Raw genomic sequence first — 19,154 nt, forward strand, 5'->3', positions numbered from 1 at the left:
ACACAAAATAATAGTGAATTGAAATGTGCTGATTTGGGCTTTTAAACGTGTGTCATCTGTGCTGTGTAAACATCTCTAGAGGTCAAATCATTTCAAAGCATTTCTTGTGTCGAGCTTTGACGTGATTCTGAAGCTGAATGCAACATAGTCTCATAATAACTCACACGAGACAGAGAAATCATAAGAACAAAAGAATGACGTATGTCAATAAATGTTTTCGTTTTTTTTCCTATTCAAATTATGGTAAGGTTTACAGTTTGGGTAAGGGGTTAGACTTTATGGTTTGGGTTGGGGTTACACATTTTTGTATGAGCCAACTCGTACGATTTCTTACGATTTCTCCATCCGGTACTGTTATTTAGCCAACAACAAGCCACGTTTGCTATAGAATTAATGTAACCTGACATTCTATGATGACATGTAAACCGTTGACTGCACGTGTCTCTTATATATTCTCTATATATCTGCCTCTTTTTACAAGGAGCTAAACATTCACAATGCTTTTTAAACAAGACAGACATGATATTAAGGCATGCCACAACAAGGTGAATATTTGCAGTTTTACAGTTGCTGTAACATTGAAAAGAAAAAGGTTTGCAATCCTAATGTTACTGTGGCCAGATAAGAGAACACCTAAACAGGACATTATGGACCTTAAAGGGACAGTTCATCCAAAAATGTAAATTCTCTCATCATTTACTCACCCTCATGTCATCCCAGATGTGTTTGAGTCAGAAGAATATTTCAGCTCTGTAGATCCATACAGTGCAAGTCAACTGGGTCTAAAACTTTGAAGCTCAAAAAAGCTCATAAATGTAGCATAAAAGTAATCCATAAGACTCCAGTGGTTTAATCCATGTCTTCAGAAGTGATATGACAGGTGTGGATGAGAAACAGATTCATATTTAAGTCCTTTTTTACTATAAATTGTCCTCCCTGCGCAGTAGGTGGTGATATGCACAAAGAATGTAAATCGACAAAAACAAAAGATGAACTGTTGAAGATCGCTAGTTCAAAAGTAGAGATTTATAGTAAAAATGACAAAAATATTGATGTGTTTCTGACCCACATCTATCAAATTTCTTCTGAAGACATGGATTAAACCACTGGAGTCGTATGGATTACTTTTATGCTGCATCTTTATGAGCTTTTTTAGCTCCAAAGTTCTGGACCCCGTTGACGTACATTGCATGGACCCACAGAGCTGAAATATTCTTCTAAGACAGTCAGACACATCTGGATGGCATTTGGGTGAGTAAATGATGATAATTCTCATTTTTGGGTAAGTTTTCCTTTAAGAAGTGTTGACGCCATTTCAGTTTGATGCAATTGAAAATAAGGCTAATACAAAAACAATGTTGGAAATCTCACTTTTAGAAATGACCTTTGATTTTACAAGCTATGGATCATTTGCCTGAAATTGTGATATCAAAATATTTTTATCTGAAAATGTTGTGGACATTTTAATGGTGCTGTACGCTGTTGGCGTTATACAAGAGTGCGACATATTGAACAGACTGTACGTCTGTCCTCAACGCATCAAAGCTGAATTTGTGTCAGATTAAATATAGTGTCTGCCCTGACTGAGGTCCATCGTGCGGTTGTTTTTTGCACATATTAAAATAAATGAATTGTATGGGCAGATGAGCTTCAGGCATCATCAGATATTTTGAAAGCATCTCCGTTGACGATCGGATGTGAGTTGAATCGGTTTCGCCACAGATGTGCCATCAGTGGAGAACTTTAGTTACCTAAAAGAGCAGGTACAGATCAGGGAAGTGAATTGTCTAAGGCATGCAGAAAGCTTGAATCCTCTAATCACTGGAGATGTGGTTTTCATTCAGAAGAGTGTGCCAGCGCTCAATCTTCTTGTCTTTGTTCTTCAGGCATTCGTACCAGTGCTTCAAGCGTTCTCCTTTGGCAGTGATACCCAGCTGACATCCGCCTGATATTAGAAAAACATGGGTGCTATTAAATCATTTAATAACGGAAAGACAGCATGCATCATTCTAATCATTCACAGTTAAATGCTTATTAAAACAGACTTTTGGAATTGGAAAATGTTATATATGAGAGTGTGACATGAATTGGAGGAAGACTGCTGCCATCTGGTGAACAAAATATAAATAACATGACTCGAAAATCATTCTGTGCCAGTAACAGCCAGTAGATGTAGTCTGATGCCTTGTTATAACATAATTTTATATTTTATCACAAGATATGCATTTGGATATACATTTAGACATTATCAAACTATTATTTGTCAAAGTTTAGCACTTTAAATTTGAGATCTGAAGTGTCAGTTTTTATGCTCGCAATCAAACCTGACCATGGTGTTACAAAGAGAAGACGCAGATATTGATTTTTCTACCAATAATTTATTTCAAACATGAAAAAGTTTATAACTTGAAGTAAATGCATAATAGTGTCAAGAAAATTCACGTCAAGAAACATAAATGAGCTGTAATTAAAGACGCTGACTAGCTGACTGGAGTCGCGAGTCGAATCCAGCACGTGCTGAGTGACAGCAACCAAATTGGCCCGGTTGCTAGGGAGGGTAGAGTCACATGGGGTAACCTCCTCGTGGTCACTATAATGTGGTTTTCGCTCTCGGTGGGGCGCGTGGTGAGTCGTGCATAAATGCCGTTGGCCTCCACACACGCTACGTCTCCATGGTAACATGCTCAACAGGTCACGTGATAAGATGCGCGGATTGAGGCGAGTCACTACGCCACCACGGGGACTTAGAGCGCATTGGGAATTGGGCTTTTCAATTTGGGGAGAAAAAAGCTTTAAAATTCAGAAAATTCAACTAGAATATATAACAGAAGAATAAACATTTAACAAATTTCAAACTTTCTATAGTAAATATTTATTTTGCAAACACACGTGTGTGTGTGTTGTATGTGTGTGGTGTGTGTGTGTGGTGTGTGGGTGGGTGGGTGTGTGTGGTGTGTGGTGTGTGTGTGTGTGGGTGGGTGTGTGTGGTGTGTGTGTGTGGGTGGTGTGTGTGTGTGTGTGTGTGTGTGTGTGTGTGTGTGTGCGTTTGTAGCGCGTGTGTGTGTGTGGAGTGTGTGTGCGTGTGGGTGTGTACGTGTGGTGTGTGTGTGTGTGCGTGCGTGTGTGTGTGTGTGTGTGTGTGCGTGTGGTGTGTGTGTGCATGCGTGTGTGTGTGTGCGTGCGTTTGTGGTGCGTGTGTGTGTGGTGCGCGCGTGTGTGTGTGTGTGTAGTGTGTGTTCGGCAGTGTGCGTGTGGTGTGTGTGTGTGTGTGTGTGTGTGTGTGTTTTTGATGTTTTAGGGTCTCACCCTTTATTGGCATTGTGGCTGATTTATTGATTGCATTTGACAGATTAAAATTTTTTTTTGTTTTTTTGGTCTTTCCCATTCATTTTCAATGGTCGGACAATTTTAGCCGAAAAAGCCAATACCTTTGTACGTTCAGATGGCAAATGGTGGAAAAGTCACAAAATCTTGTACTGCTCAGATAAAGGAAACACTTTTTAATAAATGAGGACAATGTATTATGGTCATAAATGACCGAATACCATAAGAGGTTTAATGTGAATCGTAGAGCACTGATTCTTTAGACACTGGAAAAAAAGAGGATGCAGAAGCGATATGAAACATAATAAACATAAAATATAACCAAGGTCCTACCTATATAATCATTGGATTTGCCCATGTCGTAGTCCCATACTGAGATATCAAGAGTCTTTTTGGCCAGCTCTGCATGCTTAATTTCATAGCTGAATTCCTGCAGAAGAAATAGTTCATAAGACTGAGCAGCGGTCATCCAAGAAACATGAACTCAGCATGAAGGAGAATGCTCCATATGTGCAAACAGCAGCACACATTTCATACCTCATTAAACTCTGGGTTGAGCGTTTTCTTCTTAATCTGCGTCTTGTTTTTCGCTTTCTTCCCCATGTCAGGTTTCAGACATCTATATCCATCAGACATGAAAACAAATTTACATCCAAACATTAATATACAGCATTATGATCCATTCACTGATTTTGCCTTTGCATGTTTATGCATTTGTTAGAGATTGATAGCCTGCCATTGGGAGCAATTTGGGGTTCAGTGTCTTTCCCAAGGACACTTCAACATGTGGAGTCATGTGGGCCGGGAATCGAACCACCAACACTGCGATTATTAGCCGACCCGCTCTACCAACTGAACCACATCCGCCCCTAAACCATGTTTTTTGTATCAAGTCATAGTTTTGCTAATTACCTTGACTCTTATTAAGTAATGAAAGTTATAAAAGTGTAACCCAAACATGTGTTCAAACATTGGGTTTAATCAAGATAGACTCACATTTTGACAAAAGGATCAGAGTATCCATTCGCATCCATGGCTGCTAAGTGCACACAGCGTATGACGCCAACAATGAGACGACCCAACTGAGTGTTATACATGAGAGATATCAGGACACGACCTCTCTCTTCCTGCTCACCTCCATCCTTCCCTGACTAGAGAGAATAACATACACAAAAACACAGTTCTATCGGGAAGACACGCAGGCTTGAGTGAAGTTTAAGATGCTGTTTATTTGATAGATGTAAACCAGAAAGTAATGTCTCTCTCTTTGGCGTAGGCCCTGTCCGGCGGTCCGAGGGAGTTGTACCCGGAACCGTCATGTCCTGCCGGAGATAGGAGGCAGGGGCGAGGAGCCTACCCCCGTGCGGGACAGGGCTCAACTGGTGGTGGTGGGGTGGTGGAGGTTGCAGTGTTAGCACACTGAACCAGCAATGTGAAAGAGTGTGAGCGGACTTATAAAGCAACGGCTTACATGTGATTGGCTAGGAATTACCCAGCTAATGAGGTGATGATGTACAGCTGCTAGTCTTCCCGCTAGAACTATGCTGCGCTTCCATTTATGTAAAAATGTACTTTGCATATATATATATACACATTTTGCATGGGCCTTTTGTGTTTTACTGACTGTCAGTTTTGTCTTCAGGTCAACTATTGACATGACAGAGCAATAGATCTGTTTTAATGGAACAGATATTTGAAGGTAACTCTATCGCCCCCTCGAGCACTTACTGAGGTTTGTAACTGCCGGAGATAGGAGGCAGGGGCGAGGAGCCTACCCCCGTGTGGGATGGGGCTCAACTGGTGGTGGTGGGGTGGTGGAGGTTGCGTTTAATGGGTCAATTCGGTAGATGATCTCTTACTGTTAGGTGTTTGCAATATTTTGCTCTCGCCCTGTACAGGTTTAAGAATATAAACATTTACCTCATCCTCATAGAGGGCGATTCCTCGGGCACCACCAGCAATCGATGTTCTCTTTGTCTATATAAAAAAGGCAGAAATGTTTGATATGATTATACATTCAGCTGAAGGTGTTTCTGTGTATACGTGTAAGAGTGTTTAGGACTAACCTGTACAACTCTTTCTAGACACACGTTAAAGGTTTTCTTCTGATTGAACTTGAGTTTCTTCAGGGCAACTCTGGTCTCTCCGATAAACTCGTTGTGACCAAACTTGTCTTCATCGCAGACTGATAATCTGCAACAACATAAATAATAATAACAGTTTTAAGTTTAAAATCACTTGTTTATTCCAGGGGGTACTTTGAAAGATTTTGCTTTGTTAAACATGTAAAGCAGAAATTCGGACATGTAAATACTAGGGCTGTCAGTACATTAAAACTAGTTATAAAACTACTCTCTCACTTCAATCAATATTATGTCAGGAAATTAAGTTGACTTTACTTAATTTTATAGCATTACAATTTACTTAGAAAAACTGTGTGCAAAAACTTAAGAACTAAATTTGCCATTGTACAACTGGCAAACAGGACTACAGATGAAAATTAGCCTTTGGTTAACTCATAGCATGTTACAGGCGTACTGTTGTTAATATGCATTGTCCTGGCAAATAAATAAAATAAAAAAAAAATGTAAAAAAGTAAATCTTAATTTTTTTCAGTGTGGCGTTGATTTAGTAAATGAGTCTCAGGTGTGTATTTGAATTGACACTTTTACCACAGCAGTATATGCGGAGATAACGGTCATTTTGGTCAGTTACCTTCTGTTTGTGCAGCTTATTGAGTCTGTTTTCACCTGCAGTATTGACTTTAATAACAGTATAATATTAATATTATGAAAAGGTACAAAAGTACAGTGTAGTGTGGGTCTTGTAACCTGAGGGTCTTGCGCTGCATATCATCATCTGTCAGTCCGTGATAAACCAGCGTCTCATTCCAGGCCGGATTACGAGTGTTCCGAAGAGTCTTAGTGCGTAATTTATTTGACTGCATTGGAAACAAAGAGCATCATTGATTAACTAGATATGAATGCTGTAAAATAAAGTAAAACTGAACCCCTTGAGTTTTCTAGATGTATTAAAGTACTGTAGAAAGTTCTATATTTATAAACTAAAGCAAATGCATAGCTACCTGTGGTGTGACACCGCAGGACCATATATAAATGGTGAAAAACTTTTAAGAAATTGTTATATTGCAAAAGTAGTATTAAGCACTTACAAATTATTATTTTAAATCAACATTATATACATGTGTGGAGGCGAGGGCATGGTCGAGCGTTCATCAGGAAAGAGAGTAAGCGGTGGAGGTAGTCTTCAGGTCCCTTGCCAGCATCCACCAGGCCCAACACCAGGCCCTTGTGGACCTATGCTTGGAGCAGCATCAGTGTTTTGAGGTGCTCCTTCTGGCCCAGGAAGATGAACGTGTGTGCTGTGGAACTTAGTGCCCCAGGAGGAGTTAGCATGAACAGTTACAACATGATTTTTAATTATTAATATTTGATTCAAATATAATAGGAAGAGTTTTACATCAAGTATGACTCCGGCAGCAGCGAATCCTCACATGTTGCTCATGAAAATGGGGCCTCAATATGATCCTGAGGCCTACCTCTAGCTCTTTGAGGTCATGGCCAAAACCCAGAGATGGCCACAGGAGCAATGGGAGGTACATCTTCTACCCCTGCTGACCGGGGAAGCCAACTTCCGGTCGCCAACATCCTGGACTACACAATGTCCAAGAAGTCCATCCTGCAATGGGTCGGTTGCAGTCCAGAAGAACACTGCCAGTGTTTCTGCTCCTTGATGCTGAGCGAGTTTGGCTGCCCGTTTTCCTTTGCTCAGCAGCTCCGTGATGTCTTCCGGTGGTTGGTGCTGGCCAAGGAGGACAGCGACACCAATGACATCATCAACTTGGTGGTGCTGGAGCAGCTTGTCTCCCAGCTGCCAAAGGGGATGGCCAAGTGTGTCCAGTCCAGTGTGGAAGTCCATCTGGTGGCTTATTTGTGGGCCGGCTTGTCTCATGCCCTTTCCCCTGTTGTCTTAGCCCCCCCCCCCCACATACACACACCTCCTTCCTTCTGCCCTGTTCCTGTCCCCCGGTAACGAGGGATAATTTCGCACAAACCAGCTACCCGTGTGCCAAAAAACCCCATCTCTTCCCTCTCTTCATCCAGTTAGTGTCAAGGGGATTACATACCAAGCCTTGGTGCATTCAGGTTGTAATCAAACCTCCATTCATCAATGCTTGGTACAAAATGGGGCTTTGGACATAAATAATCAGGTGAAAATTAGGTATGTGCACAGGGATATTCATGATTATCCTGTGTTGACTGTCACGATAATGTTCAGGGGCCAAAAACACAATATTGTGGCTGTGGTTAGTTCTCGCCTCACCATTCACTAATTTTAGGAACTAATTGGCTGGATTTTCGATTATTATTGAAGGGGTTGTGTGTGGATGGGTCCTGTGAGAAAGTGAGTCGGTGTGGGATGTGCAAAGCGCTGGCTGGGGAGGCGTGGCCTGGGCCGTCTGCATCATGTCAGGCTGGCACCAGGGAAGGGGAAGTATCATCCTCCCCCGCCCTTAAGGAATTCATGGTAGAGGATTTCGCTCTAGAGCAGTTGTGATATGAAAACCTGATGCACGTGTTTGACCAAGTGATAGTGATTGATGGTCAATGTCTTAGCCGGGAATCACACTGACATATCCATATTTTTAATAATAGATTGATTGTATTAAGTGACACAGGATGCTCTGACAAAGGAAAATACAACCCAGTTATTGGTACCAAAGAGCTGTCAGGAAATGTTATTCCAGGTGGCTCATCATAATCCAATGGCTGGTCACTTGGGACAATGGAAAACACTAAGCAATTACTTGGCCCATTTCTATTTTCCAGGCATTCATGGAGATGTGCAGCATGGCGTGAATGCCAGCTGGTGAATCCGCTGGCCACTCCAATAGTGCTATTGCACCCCCTCCACTTGATTGAGGTTCCCTTCGAATGAATTGGCATGTACCTCATCATGGCCATTAGAACAGACAGCACATGGGCATTGCTTTGTGTTAGTTCTAGTGGATTACGCAACATGATATCCGGAAGCAGTGCCTCTGTGCAACATCTCAGTACATAGTTTTACGGTGGCACTCTTCAGAATTATCTCCTTAGTGGGAAATCCAAAATAAATTCTCACTGATCAGGGCACTGCTTTTATGTCACACATTCTATGTGAGCTGTACAAATTACTGAGGGATAAATTGATTCGGACAAGCGTGTGCCATCCGAATCATCAGGATTCATCAATCGAACGATTTAATTAGACCTTAAAAAATATGATTCGTAAGTTTGTGCACGAAGATGCTCAGAACTGGGTTAAGTGGCTTGAACCCCTATTATTTTTCAGTGCGAGAGGTCCCGCAAGCCTCCATGGGGTTTTCCCCATTTTAATTGTTATATGGGCATAAGCCCCGTGGCATGTTATGTGTCATGAAGAAAAATTGGGAGGAGGGACCTCAACCGAGCAAAAATAAATTCAATACGTTCTTGACCTGAGAACAAAACTCCACACTCAGTGGTGTAACTATCACAGACAAATTTGCTACAGGCGCTGCAATGCCAGTCCCATCTGTATAACAGGTGAGCTCGGCTACAGGAATTTGCACAGGGAGATAAGGTACTTGTATTGCTGCCCACATCGAGCTAGAAATGTCTCGCAAAGTGGCAAGGGCCCTTTGAGGTCACACTGCGAGTTGGGGAAGTTAACTATGAGGTGGTGCGTACGGGTAGGGGCAGGGCACATCAGATTTACCACCTTAATCTCCTAAAACCATGGAGAGAGGTGGTCCCCGTATCTTGGTGACTGTAGTTCCGGAGAGGGGGGAGCTTGGACCAGAGGTGAATCTAAAAGCCAATCTTTTCACCCCAGTACCTTGTGGAGACCACTTCTCACCATCGAAACATACGGAGGCAACCTCCGCAAAAGGATTTTTATGACGTGTTCTCACCTCTCCCCGGACGCACTAATCTCATAGAACACAACATCGAGACAACCCCCAGTGTAGTGGTATTCTACCAAATACCCGAACATAAGAGAGAGGTAGTATGGGAAGAATTAAAGGCAGCGCATGATATGGGGTTAATAGAAGAATCCTACAGTGATTGGACCAGCCCGGTGCTTCTGGTGCCTAAGAGCGATGGCTCAGTCCGGTTCTGTCTGGATTCTAGGAAAGTCAACATGGTGTCAAAATGTTATGCGTATCCAATGCAGAGTATTGATGAACTGCTCGATCAGTTGGGCATGGCTCACTTTTATTCGACACAGGATTAGACAAAGGGATATTGGCAGATCCCCTTACGCCAATGTCCCTTGAAAAAATGGCCTTCTCCACACCGTTTGTTTACATCAATTTGTGACACTTCCGTTCAGTTTGTTTGGGGCACCGGCTACGCTTCAACATCTTATAGACAGTGTCCTCAGGTCACACAGTGCGGATGCCGCTGCCTATTTGGATGACATCATTATTTAAAGTAAAGATTGACAGCAGCACAGGCAGCATCTGAGGGCTGTTCTGAGATTGCTGCAACAAGCGGGACTCACGGCAAACAAGAAGTGCACAGTTTGTTGGGTGAAGGTACGGTATCTAGTGTTCCAGTTGGGTCTCGGTGAGGTGTGGCCCCAAATTGATAAAACCACAGCGATTGTGACCTGCCCACGACCCAAGACCAAAATGAAGGTTAGACAGTTCCTGAGGCTGGCTGGCGGTTTGTTCCTAATTATTCAGATAAGCCCGCTGACTGATCTCACTACAAAGCCATTTAAGTTCGAGGTGGTCCACAGTCAGGGGGCGCAGATGACTGTCGTGGACTTCCTCTCCAAAAAGGGAGGGGGGCAGTCCGGATGGTTCCCCGGACTGAGTCGGGCAGTGCCCGCTTCCTCATTTCATTGAAGAGATAAAACATGATATTTAAATATTAATATTTGATCATTCAAATATAATAGGAAGAGTTTTACAGTAAGTACTATATTAAAAACACTCACCTTACTTGCACCAGGTAACAGATGCATTTTAACATATGGATCTGCTAGTCCATTAGAATCCATTGGCTTTAAACCCTAATAGAAAAATAAAATATATAATGTATATTTTTTATCAAGAATTGATGTCACAATAACACAGATTGTGCTAAGTGCAATATAAATTAGCTAGAAAAAAGCATGTGAACCCTTTAGAATTAGGCACTTTTCTGCATTAATTGGTCATAAAAAATCCAAGAGTACACTTCTTTTCCACAGAACTGTGAATGTTTTATGGAACGTGTTCAATAAAGATATGAAAGATTATAATTGTGTGTGTGGTGTTAGCTTAAACCCATTATATTTGTCTATGCTTGTGGCTTTGATGAAAAACAACTGTGACAACTGGTCGATCCTCCTTTGGCAGGAATAACCTCGACCAAGCATTTCCAGTAGTTGCGGATTAGACCGGAGGATGTCTGGTGTGAACGGCTCTCCTGAGGTCATTAAACAGCATCTCTATTTGGTTAAGGTCTTGACCTGACTGGGCCACTCCAAAGGTGGATTTTCTTTTTTTGAAGCCATTCTGTAGTGTTTATTCTCTGATGTATCACTCAACTTCTACTACGCTTTAGCTGCCGCACAGCCACCATGACATTATCCTGTAGGATATCTTGATAAACTTGGGAATTCATTTTTCATTCATTCGTAGTTTCATCAGTCCACAAAACAGCTGATTCCAAAGGGTTCACATACTTTTTATTGACACTAATTAAAGGAAGAGTTCACCCAAACATTTACAGACCTATTCCCCATCTGTTTTCTTTATACAAAAGGCATAGCCATAGGATATTCAACCAGGATATTCTTTGAAAAATTAACCTTTTTTTAATGTTCCACAGAAGAAGGAAAGTTAAACAGGTTTGGAGTAAATGATGACAGAATATTCATTTCTGGGTGAACTATTACTTTAACATAAAATCTTAAAATCTGCATTTTTACAAACATATATAACTACACTTTTCATTATTAAGGAGTTTAGACTTCAAACATTAATATGGTAAAATAGATGAAGTTACCTTTCCTCGGATAATACTGCAGTGGAGGCTGTTGTTGCCTTGATCATAAAGTAAACTGAACTCCAGCGCCCCAAGAGTTGCTGCAAACAAATACAATATAGGCTTACATTACATCAAAGAATAACTTTATTTTATTATACCCATCCAAGCTGATCATTTGCACTTCCCTCTGCTGCTGGACATTAGACTTTCTAACTAACAGACCACAGACTGTCAGGCTTGACAATCATACCTCCTCCACCCTTGCTAATCAAGCCTCAGAGAGAGATAAAGGCCGACTGGAGACTGCAGTGGGACAGAGAGAGAGAGTTGGGTCCTGAAGAGCTATTATTGTACAGCTGTAAGCGCTGCAGTGTGTTCATTAAAAATCCTTACCTGTGAATGGAGCAACTCGCCTTCCATGTCCTCCTTATCATGCAATCGGCACCAGTGTAAAAGTATTAATGGAAAGGAGGTGGCGAGAACCGGCTTGACAATATAAATAATATTTTAATAAGGAACTAAAACAAAAAGACAAACGCACAAAGGTGTCGTACCACTGCCCAAAAATCTCTCTCTGTCCCACTGCAGTCTCCAGTTGGCCTTTATCCCACTCTGATGCTTGATTAGCCTGATTAGGGGCCGGGTGTGTAGCATCACAACCCGGCCCCGCCCTCCCCCATGTCACAATGTCACAATTCAATGCAGTAACAAAACAGAGGAATTTCATTCATTGCAACAAAATAAAAAATTCAATATATGACCAGTCAGACAACCGTTCCTGAAGCCCCAAAAGAAAAATGGAAAATTACACAAACAATAATAAACAAAAATGGGGCAGTGCAGTTCCATATACCCACCGTGAGTAACTGTCTGTGTGCCAGTAAAGGGATATACTGGATACTGGTCACCTTTACACTCATCACATAATGCATCGCAGATTATTGTGGTCGCACTAGACAACAGCAGCTTTGTGTGGTTTTTTTATTCAGCCAAAAGGTAAATCTGTGACATTTAGATTGTTTATTGATCTACTATATGAATTCACACCTCAGAGTGTTTTGTCCAGTTTTAAAACGTATGACTTCATCTCTAGCAATAAATAAGCCTTGCGCTTAATAAATAATTGTTTAGTTATATTAACATCATTAGACATGATGTTATGGGATAATTCTCATAAAACATGTCAAGAAAATGTCCCGGTCCTATACAACATGTTTGTATGGTTTACGGCACCATCTAGTGGTTATTTGTGGAAAAAAGTGGTTTCAATGTTTATATCGATCTATTTAAAACGATGGCAGACTTGTGTGAATAGTGACTCTTATGTTGGGATAAATGAGAGATTATTTTAATAACGTAAGTGGCAGTAATGATTATATTGTTACTGATGTTTTAAAATGAGTATTTGCTGAATATAAGCAACTTGTGCTTGATTAAAGTTGTGTATATCATTTTATTGAAAATCCCTCTTTGAAATCCACATATTAAATATGATACAACAAGCTTTTAAAGAATACCTCTCAATCATCATTTCATTACATTCATGCCCACCACAAAATAAAATCACAGAACTTTGACAATTCTGACATATACATTATATAAGATATATGTAAAGTGTGAACTAATATTTCTGTGTATTTTCATATATGCAGCCTCTGTAATGATAAAGATCTCATTATTTTACATTACAAGCTATTATGATGTCATCCTACGTAAGTCTTTTTTAAATGTCAATACAGAGTTTGATGCAGTTAGTTTATTTTTTATTTATTTTGTGTTTATTAGGAGTTCAATATGACCAGGACATATTCTTGACAGGGTACGTTAAAATCACCCTATGTTGGAAAGTGATTTTCTAGCACCAAATGACCAATTTATCACGATTACTCAAGAATAAGGTGTTGGAGTGATGCTGCTGTCTAGATTTGATCAAATATGACTTTTTTTTAAATATTGATGGTGCTGTTTTTTACATCAGTAATGTCCTGACTGTACTTATTGATCAGTTGAATGCCACTTTGGTGAATTAAAGTACCAATTCCCTTTCTAACAGCAAAATATGTACATTATTTCAAACGTTTGGCCGCCAGTGTATATGTGTGTCAAATCGAGATTAGAATGTCTTCAGCTTTGTAATAGAAAGGCTGTCATGTGATGCAGTTTTGGTTTGTAGTCTGTGGTAGTTCATTCATTCTGCGTACTGTGTATTTAGGTGCTTCGTCAATGCATTTGTAAATGTGTCCAGGATTGCTTAATGAAAACAATAAAACTAGATATTAAATACTGTCCTGCTTGTCTTACTTGCTTCATCAGAGTCGTAGCTGTTTGCCTCTTCATCGTCGTCCACTGGTGGAGCGCTCTGATGATGGGCAGGTGGAGGGTTGTAGACAGCAGACCGCTGCTCCTCCCTCTCTATAGGGGGCTCTCTCTCCTGCACAATACTGGACTGGTAGGATGCTCTCTCTGCTTCTTTAGCAGCTGGACAAAAAATAATATCCCCTTAGATTCATTCAGGAATATTAAGAATATACTCACCTTGAGTATGTGATTAAGGAGACATCATTAGGACAGGATGGAACCAAACTTACGAAAGCTAAAGCAAAAGCTAAATGAAAATAATTGCATTAACTGCTTCTAAAACCAGGAAACCAGAGCAGACTGGGCTGGTTTCTCACCAGGCTGGTTTGTGGCTGAAGACAGCGGTCTGGCAGCATGAACATTCACAGTTTTCTTCATCACCACTGGAGATTTCTGGGAGCTTCCATCAGACTCTGTTGAACAGTTGGACTGAATATTGGCAGGTTTTGGAGCCACGGGTGGTTTTGGAGTGATTGCTGGATTCCTTGTTGGCTCTGGAGCTATAAAACAAACATACACATTCAGGCATTGAAGTATATAGTGCATGCATATTGCACACTAAAACATTCAGCCTTGTAGTACCAAATAAATATCTTAGTTTCAATTTGTTTAGTACCTTGTGAGCACAACGAATCATGAATGACTGTTTAACCCGGACAAAAAAAGTGAAGTGATGTAGCTGCTTTTAGTCCATATCTATTAGCGTTTAGGTCATCTATTTGTAACCGGGTCATCTATACGTCCCGTGCTCTGAACGGGATTCGAACCGGTGTCTACCGCAAGGAAGCAGGGCGTGCTAACGAGGAGGCTAAAGGCTACAGCCTCTAGTGTCAGTTGCTAGTGCACCTCTTGTGGCCAGGGGAGTGAGGTTTACATACTGCACAGCTACCTACTAGCTGGTTACCGTTACACTCACCCCCCCCCCCAAACCTTACTCCCATCTGGGTCACGGCACCACTGTACCCGGTAGTCCTATTGTACCCGCTCTGAGCAAGATTCGAACCGGTGTGTCCCGCATGGGAGGCAGGTGTGTTAATGAGGAGGCTAAAGGCCTGAGATTTACACACTGCACAGCAACCTACCAGCTGGCTCCCGTTACATATATGCTAGTTTACTTAAAAGATGTAAGCATTTAAAATCTGCATTCTCTCTCTTTTCTGGCTAAAAAGACTCAGGAACACCCATGACATCACTTAGAGGTCCAGAGTTGTCCAATCAAATGCTTTCTAGAAGCATTTCTGTGTTCTAACTTATGTTCTACGCACAACTCACCATGCGCCCCACCGAGAGCAAGAACCACATTATAGCAACCACGAGGAGGTGACTCTACCCTCCCTAGCAACCGGGCCAATTTGGTTGCTTTGGAGACCTGGCTGGAGTCAAACTAGTGAACTCCAGGTGTGGTAACCGGCATCTTTACCACTGAGCTACCCAGGTCCCTGGCGATTCACATTCTTTACCCATATTGTTTCTCACCCACACCTGTCATATCACTTCTGAAGACATGGATTAAACCACTGGAGTCGTATGGATTACTTTTATGCTGCCTTTATGTCCTTTTTGAGCTAAAGTTCTGGCCACCATTCACTTGTATCATATGGACCAACAGAGCTGAGATATTCTTCTAAAAATCTTAGTTTGTGTTCTGCAGAAGAAGGTCATACACATCTGATAGCATGAGGGTGAGAGAATTTCCATTTTAGCTTGCAGTCTGAAGACTGACTCTCCATTGAACCTACAAACATCAGCAGTTTTTTTTATCAGCTACTGTGGTTGACAAAGTGTATGCAGAGTAGTTAAAATCACTGCTTGTCCAACTCACCTGCGACCTGTGCTTGAGATTGCACAGCAGCTGGGTGAGTCCGTTGTGGACTGGGCTCTTTGGGTCGGGATATGGGCATTGGTGAGGGTAAGAACTGTTTCGGGAGGCCCTTGAAGAACCAGGCTCCAGATCGCTTCCATACCTATAATGGTAAATATTATTTTTTTAAACTCTCCAAACGCACTGTGCTTCCATAGAATTACATTAATAATGAGCAAAAGTGTGTCTTTTAAATCGGTGGCTGGCAACAGTTGCTAAGGTCAGTGATGATTTTTAAGGCGGGGCTTTGAGAAGGGCCAGTTTTGTTCAACTCCTTAAAGATATAATACTACGACGGGTTCCCACCTCTCTTTGTTCACTGCAGATCTTGCAGAGCCACACAGACCGCGGCCGAGCGTTAGTCTGCACTCCACACTTGGTACACATGTTCTGAGTGGAAAAACATGAGAACAACAGACTAAATGTCACATACGGTTAATTATAAAATGGATAGTTCCGGTCTTGGATGCTGATTGGTTAACAGCCATGCTATATTCATAATAAATCACAGCTCTGACCTCATCTCGGAACTTCTAATTGTATCACTCCACACAGTACCCATAGTTCACAGTTATTCTTGTTGCCTAGCAACGATCTGTTTACTGGACTATGTTGTCTGGCAGAAGGATGGCATTTAATGTCTTTACTTGCAAAAAAAAAAAAAACATTTGTGTTTTGTGGTGACCGTTTTATAAAAGCAATAATGCACTCAAGGCCGTGGCGTATTGTGAATATAGTCACGGCTGAAGGGGTTCCAGACACTCATGCCTAACAACGCCCTTCAGCCGTGACTATATTCACAATACTGCCGCTCATGCCTTATTGCTTATTTAAGTACAGTACAGAATACGGTAGATAATGAACAAGTCTCACAACAGATACAACTCTTCAAACTGTGCCCAAAAATAACAATTCTGTCATCAGTTTTTCCATACAATGAAAGTGACGGGTGACTAACGTTCTGCCTGACATCTCCCCAGATATCAAAATAGCTTTGGGACGAATTTGGCAACATTTCGGCAGTGAGTTTGGCCCACATTGATGAAATTACTCTGACTTCACACGGCATGAAACCACACTTCTGGGTTCTTTCCAGCAGCAGATTTCAATGGTGGGAATGGGCAGCAACTTCATGAGAAGACTTAAATCGCAACTGCTTTCAATAGTTTGTCGTTTTCATGTGGAAAATCTAATGATGTAATACTGTAATAAGCATAGAAATACATGTAGCACACAAACATTAGGTAAAATAGCTTGTTTATAATTAGTCTGAACCATTTTTTATTGTACTACAATTTTCCGTATTGATTGAAATATACATTTATAACCAGCATTTCGGTCTACCTTCATGCTGAGAGTGCACATGAGGTTTTGGAACAGAGCTTATGTCTAGAATATATAGCAATTCCAATCCAAATGATTCACATGATGGGACAATATATGGTTCGGTTTAGATAACGTTTCTCACCATTTTGCAGTCCTCACAAACCACTGAGCTCACACCAACTGCACCCAACTGCTCTCCACACAACAGACAGCGAGAAACGCCGTCTCCACAAACTGTTTTCTTCATGTTGTCCAGACGATTCACCAGACGTCTAGCAGATATAAAACAGAGTGCAGTCCAAGTACGCAGATGTAAATGAATAAAAAGCCTAGCACATACAGTATATCGTTGGAAAGGTCGCAATTTGTAGAATACGATGAGCAGATTTGTTTCACTCATGTTTTTCCTTATTGCTTCCTAAAACATACATATAACATAGACAAAGACATATCGTAACTTACAGCAGACAATCCTGATTCAAACGAGCCCAAACACGACATTATATGATAATCCTTTTTATATTGGCATGCCCAATTCCCAATGCGCTCTGGGTACTTGTGGTGGTGTAGTGACTCAATCCGTGAGGCGGAGGACGAATCTCAGCTGCGACCGTCAATCCACGAATTTTATAATGTGGCTTGTTAAGTGCGTTACCGTGGAGACCTAGCGCGTGTGTCCTAGCGGTATCCACTCACAACTCACCACGTGCCCCACCGAGAGTAAAAACCACATTTTAGCGACCACAAGGAGGTTACCCCATGTGACTCTGCCCACCCTAGCAACCAGGCCAATTTGGTTGCTTAGGAAACCTGACTGGAGTCACTCAGCACGCCCTGGATTTGAACTCACGAGTCCAGATGTGGTAGTCAGCGTCTTTACTTGCTGAGCTACTCTTGCTACCCCACTTTAAAAGGGTAGATTGACTGTGATTGAACTACTTTAAAGACTGAGTAGCTTGTAGCTTGAGCAGATTTGAAGTGCCTCCCCAACACTTCATTAACTACAGGGCTGACAGACAGTATTGATCACTGACGATCAATAAACATGCGATCACTCATCTCACCCAATCCGCTCTTGCTCCATCGTCTCCATCTTTTCAGCACGAGCGATTACATTGTTGATAATCTCCTTCTCCTCATCAGTCAGGTCAGCACCAAGACCGGGTCCAGATTGCACGTGGACACCTTTAGTGCCCATCACAGTGTCTGTCATTGTCAAACCAATCACTGAGAACTGTGAAGTAAAAGCGAAATAAAATGGGTTGCAAATGCCGTTTAAGAAAGCTTTTTCATCAGCTGTTTTAATGAGGTAAGCAAGTTTCTATTTCTCAATTGCAAAAAATTTCTTCAATTGTCTGCCAAATGAATAAATGTAAATATAAATCAAGAACTCTCTGACTTCAGCGTTTTGTACCAACCAAAGTTGCGGAGACTGAAGGTCATCCAGCCAAATGTGCATTAAAGTAATTTAGTCTTGCACTCAAGTAATGAGCACATGAACTTACCTCACTACATCATGAACTGAGAGTATTTTTTGCGACTTTGCAATGTTTCTGAGGTGGAAGAAGGCTGTTCTAGTCCTGAGGTTAACCTCAAAATATTGAGCTGAACTAATGGTTTCTTTGCCTTATGGTTTGGAAGCATTATAGGCTTCCATTTACTAATCCTGTTGGCATTACTTGGGCACTATGCCTTTACGTCCGTACTATATACTTACCATTAGGGTGCGGTGGAATGACTCTTTTCATGTCTCTTGGGCAATGTCTAAGTAGTCCACAGGCTCTGCGAGCATAAAGCGTCTTAAAATAGCCTGTGACCAGAGCCATTTTAAATGAAGTCTTTATGGACAGGTAGAAATCTAATCTTAGACTGCCTAGCCTTGTACAAATGTATGACAATACATTGAGAATATACAAGCTGAAGTGTTTTAAATATTACAAGTATTCAGTGGAAGCACTACTAATGCTTTAGGCCACAGCCGCACTGTTTCTGTTTCCTAACGTCGAAGTGTGCCGTAATGGAGAGCCTTTTCGAAACGCTCTTAAAACGTTGTTTTAGCGTGTTTGAGAGGCGTGAACTTGGTGGAATTTGTGGACATAGCGTTACGAATCTGATAACAATTGAGAACAAAGCAGTGGTGATGAGAGATCAACCGATATTGGTAACCGATAAATGTACGATAACCGATTAACTTTTAGGCACAATGACAAATTCATCGTTTTTCGCTAACTTATGAAGATGAACAGCTTTACTATACT

At 41.4% G+C, this 19,154-nt stretch overlaps 1 protein-coding gene across 1 annotated transcript; it reads right to left on the reverse strand.

The window, feature by feature from the left end:
• Positions 1-1,814: 1,814 nt before the first annotated feature.
• LOC127661609 (rabphilin-3A-like) lies at positions 1,815-18,109 on the reverse strand. The gene is made up of 15 exons (XM_052152384.1): positions 17,961-18,109; positions 17,039-17,168; positions 15,877-15,960; positions 15,532-15,673; positions 14,027-14,209; positions 13,653-13,829; positions 11,370-11,449; positions 10,315-10,389; positions 6,156-6,265; positions 5,391-5,517; positions 5,245-5,301; positions 4,321-4,475; positions 3,862-3,943; positions 3,658-3,754; positions 1,815-1,945 (listed from the first exon to the last, which is right to left on the reverse strand). The coding sequence occupies exons 1-15, from the start codon at positions 18,107-18,109 to the stop codon at positions 1,815-1,817; spliced, it is 1,779 nt and encodes a 592-aa protein (XP_052008344.1).
• Between the last annotated feature and the right edge of the window lie 1,045 nt (positions 18,110-19,154).

This window comes from Xyrauchen texanus, chromosome 2, assembly GCF_025860055.1.
Source record: "Xyrauchen texanus isolate HMW12.3.18 chromosome 2, RBS_HiC_50CHRs, whole genome shotgun sequence".
In the NCBI taxonomy this organism is placed as follows: domain Eukaryota; kingdom Metazoa; phylum Chordata; class Actinopteri; order Cypriniformes; family Catostomidae; genus Xyrauchen; species Xyrauchen texanus.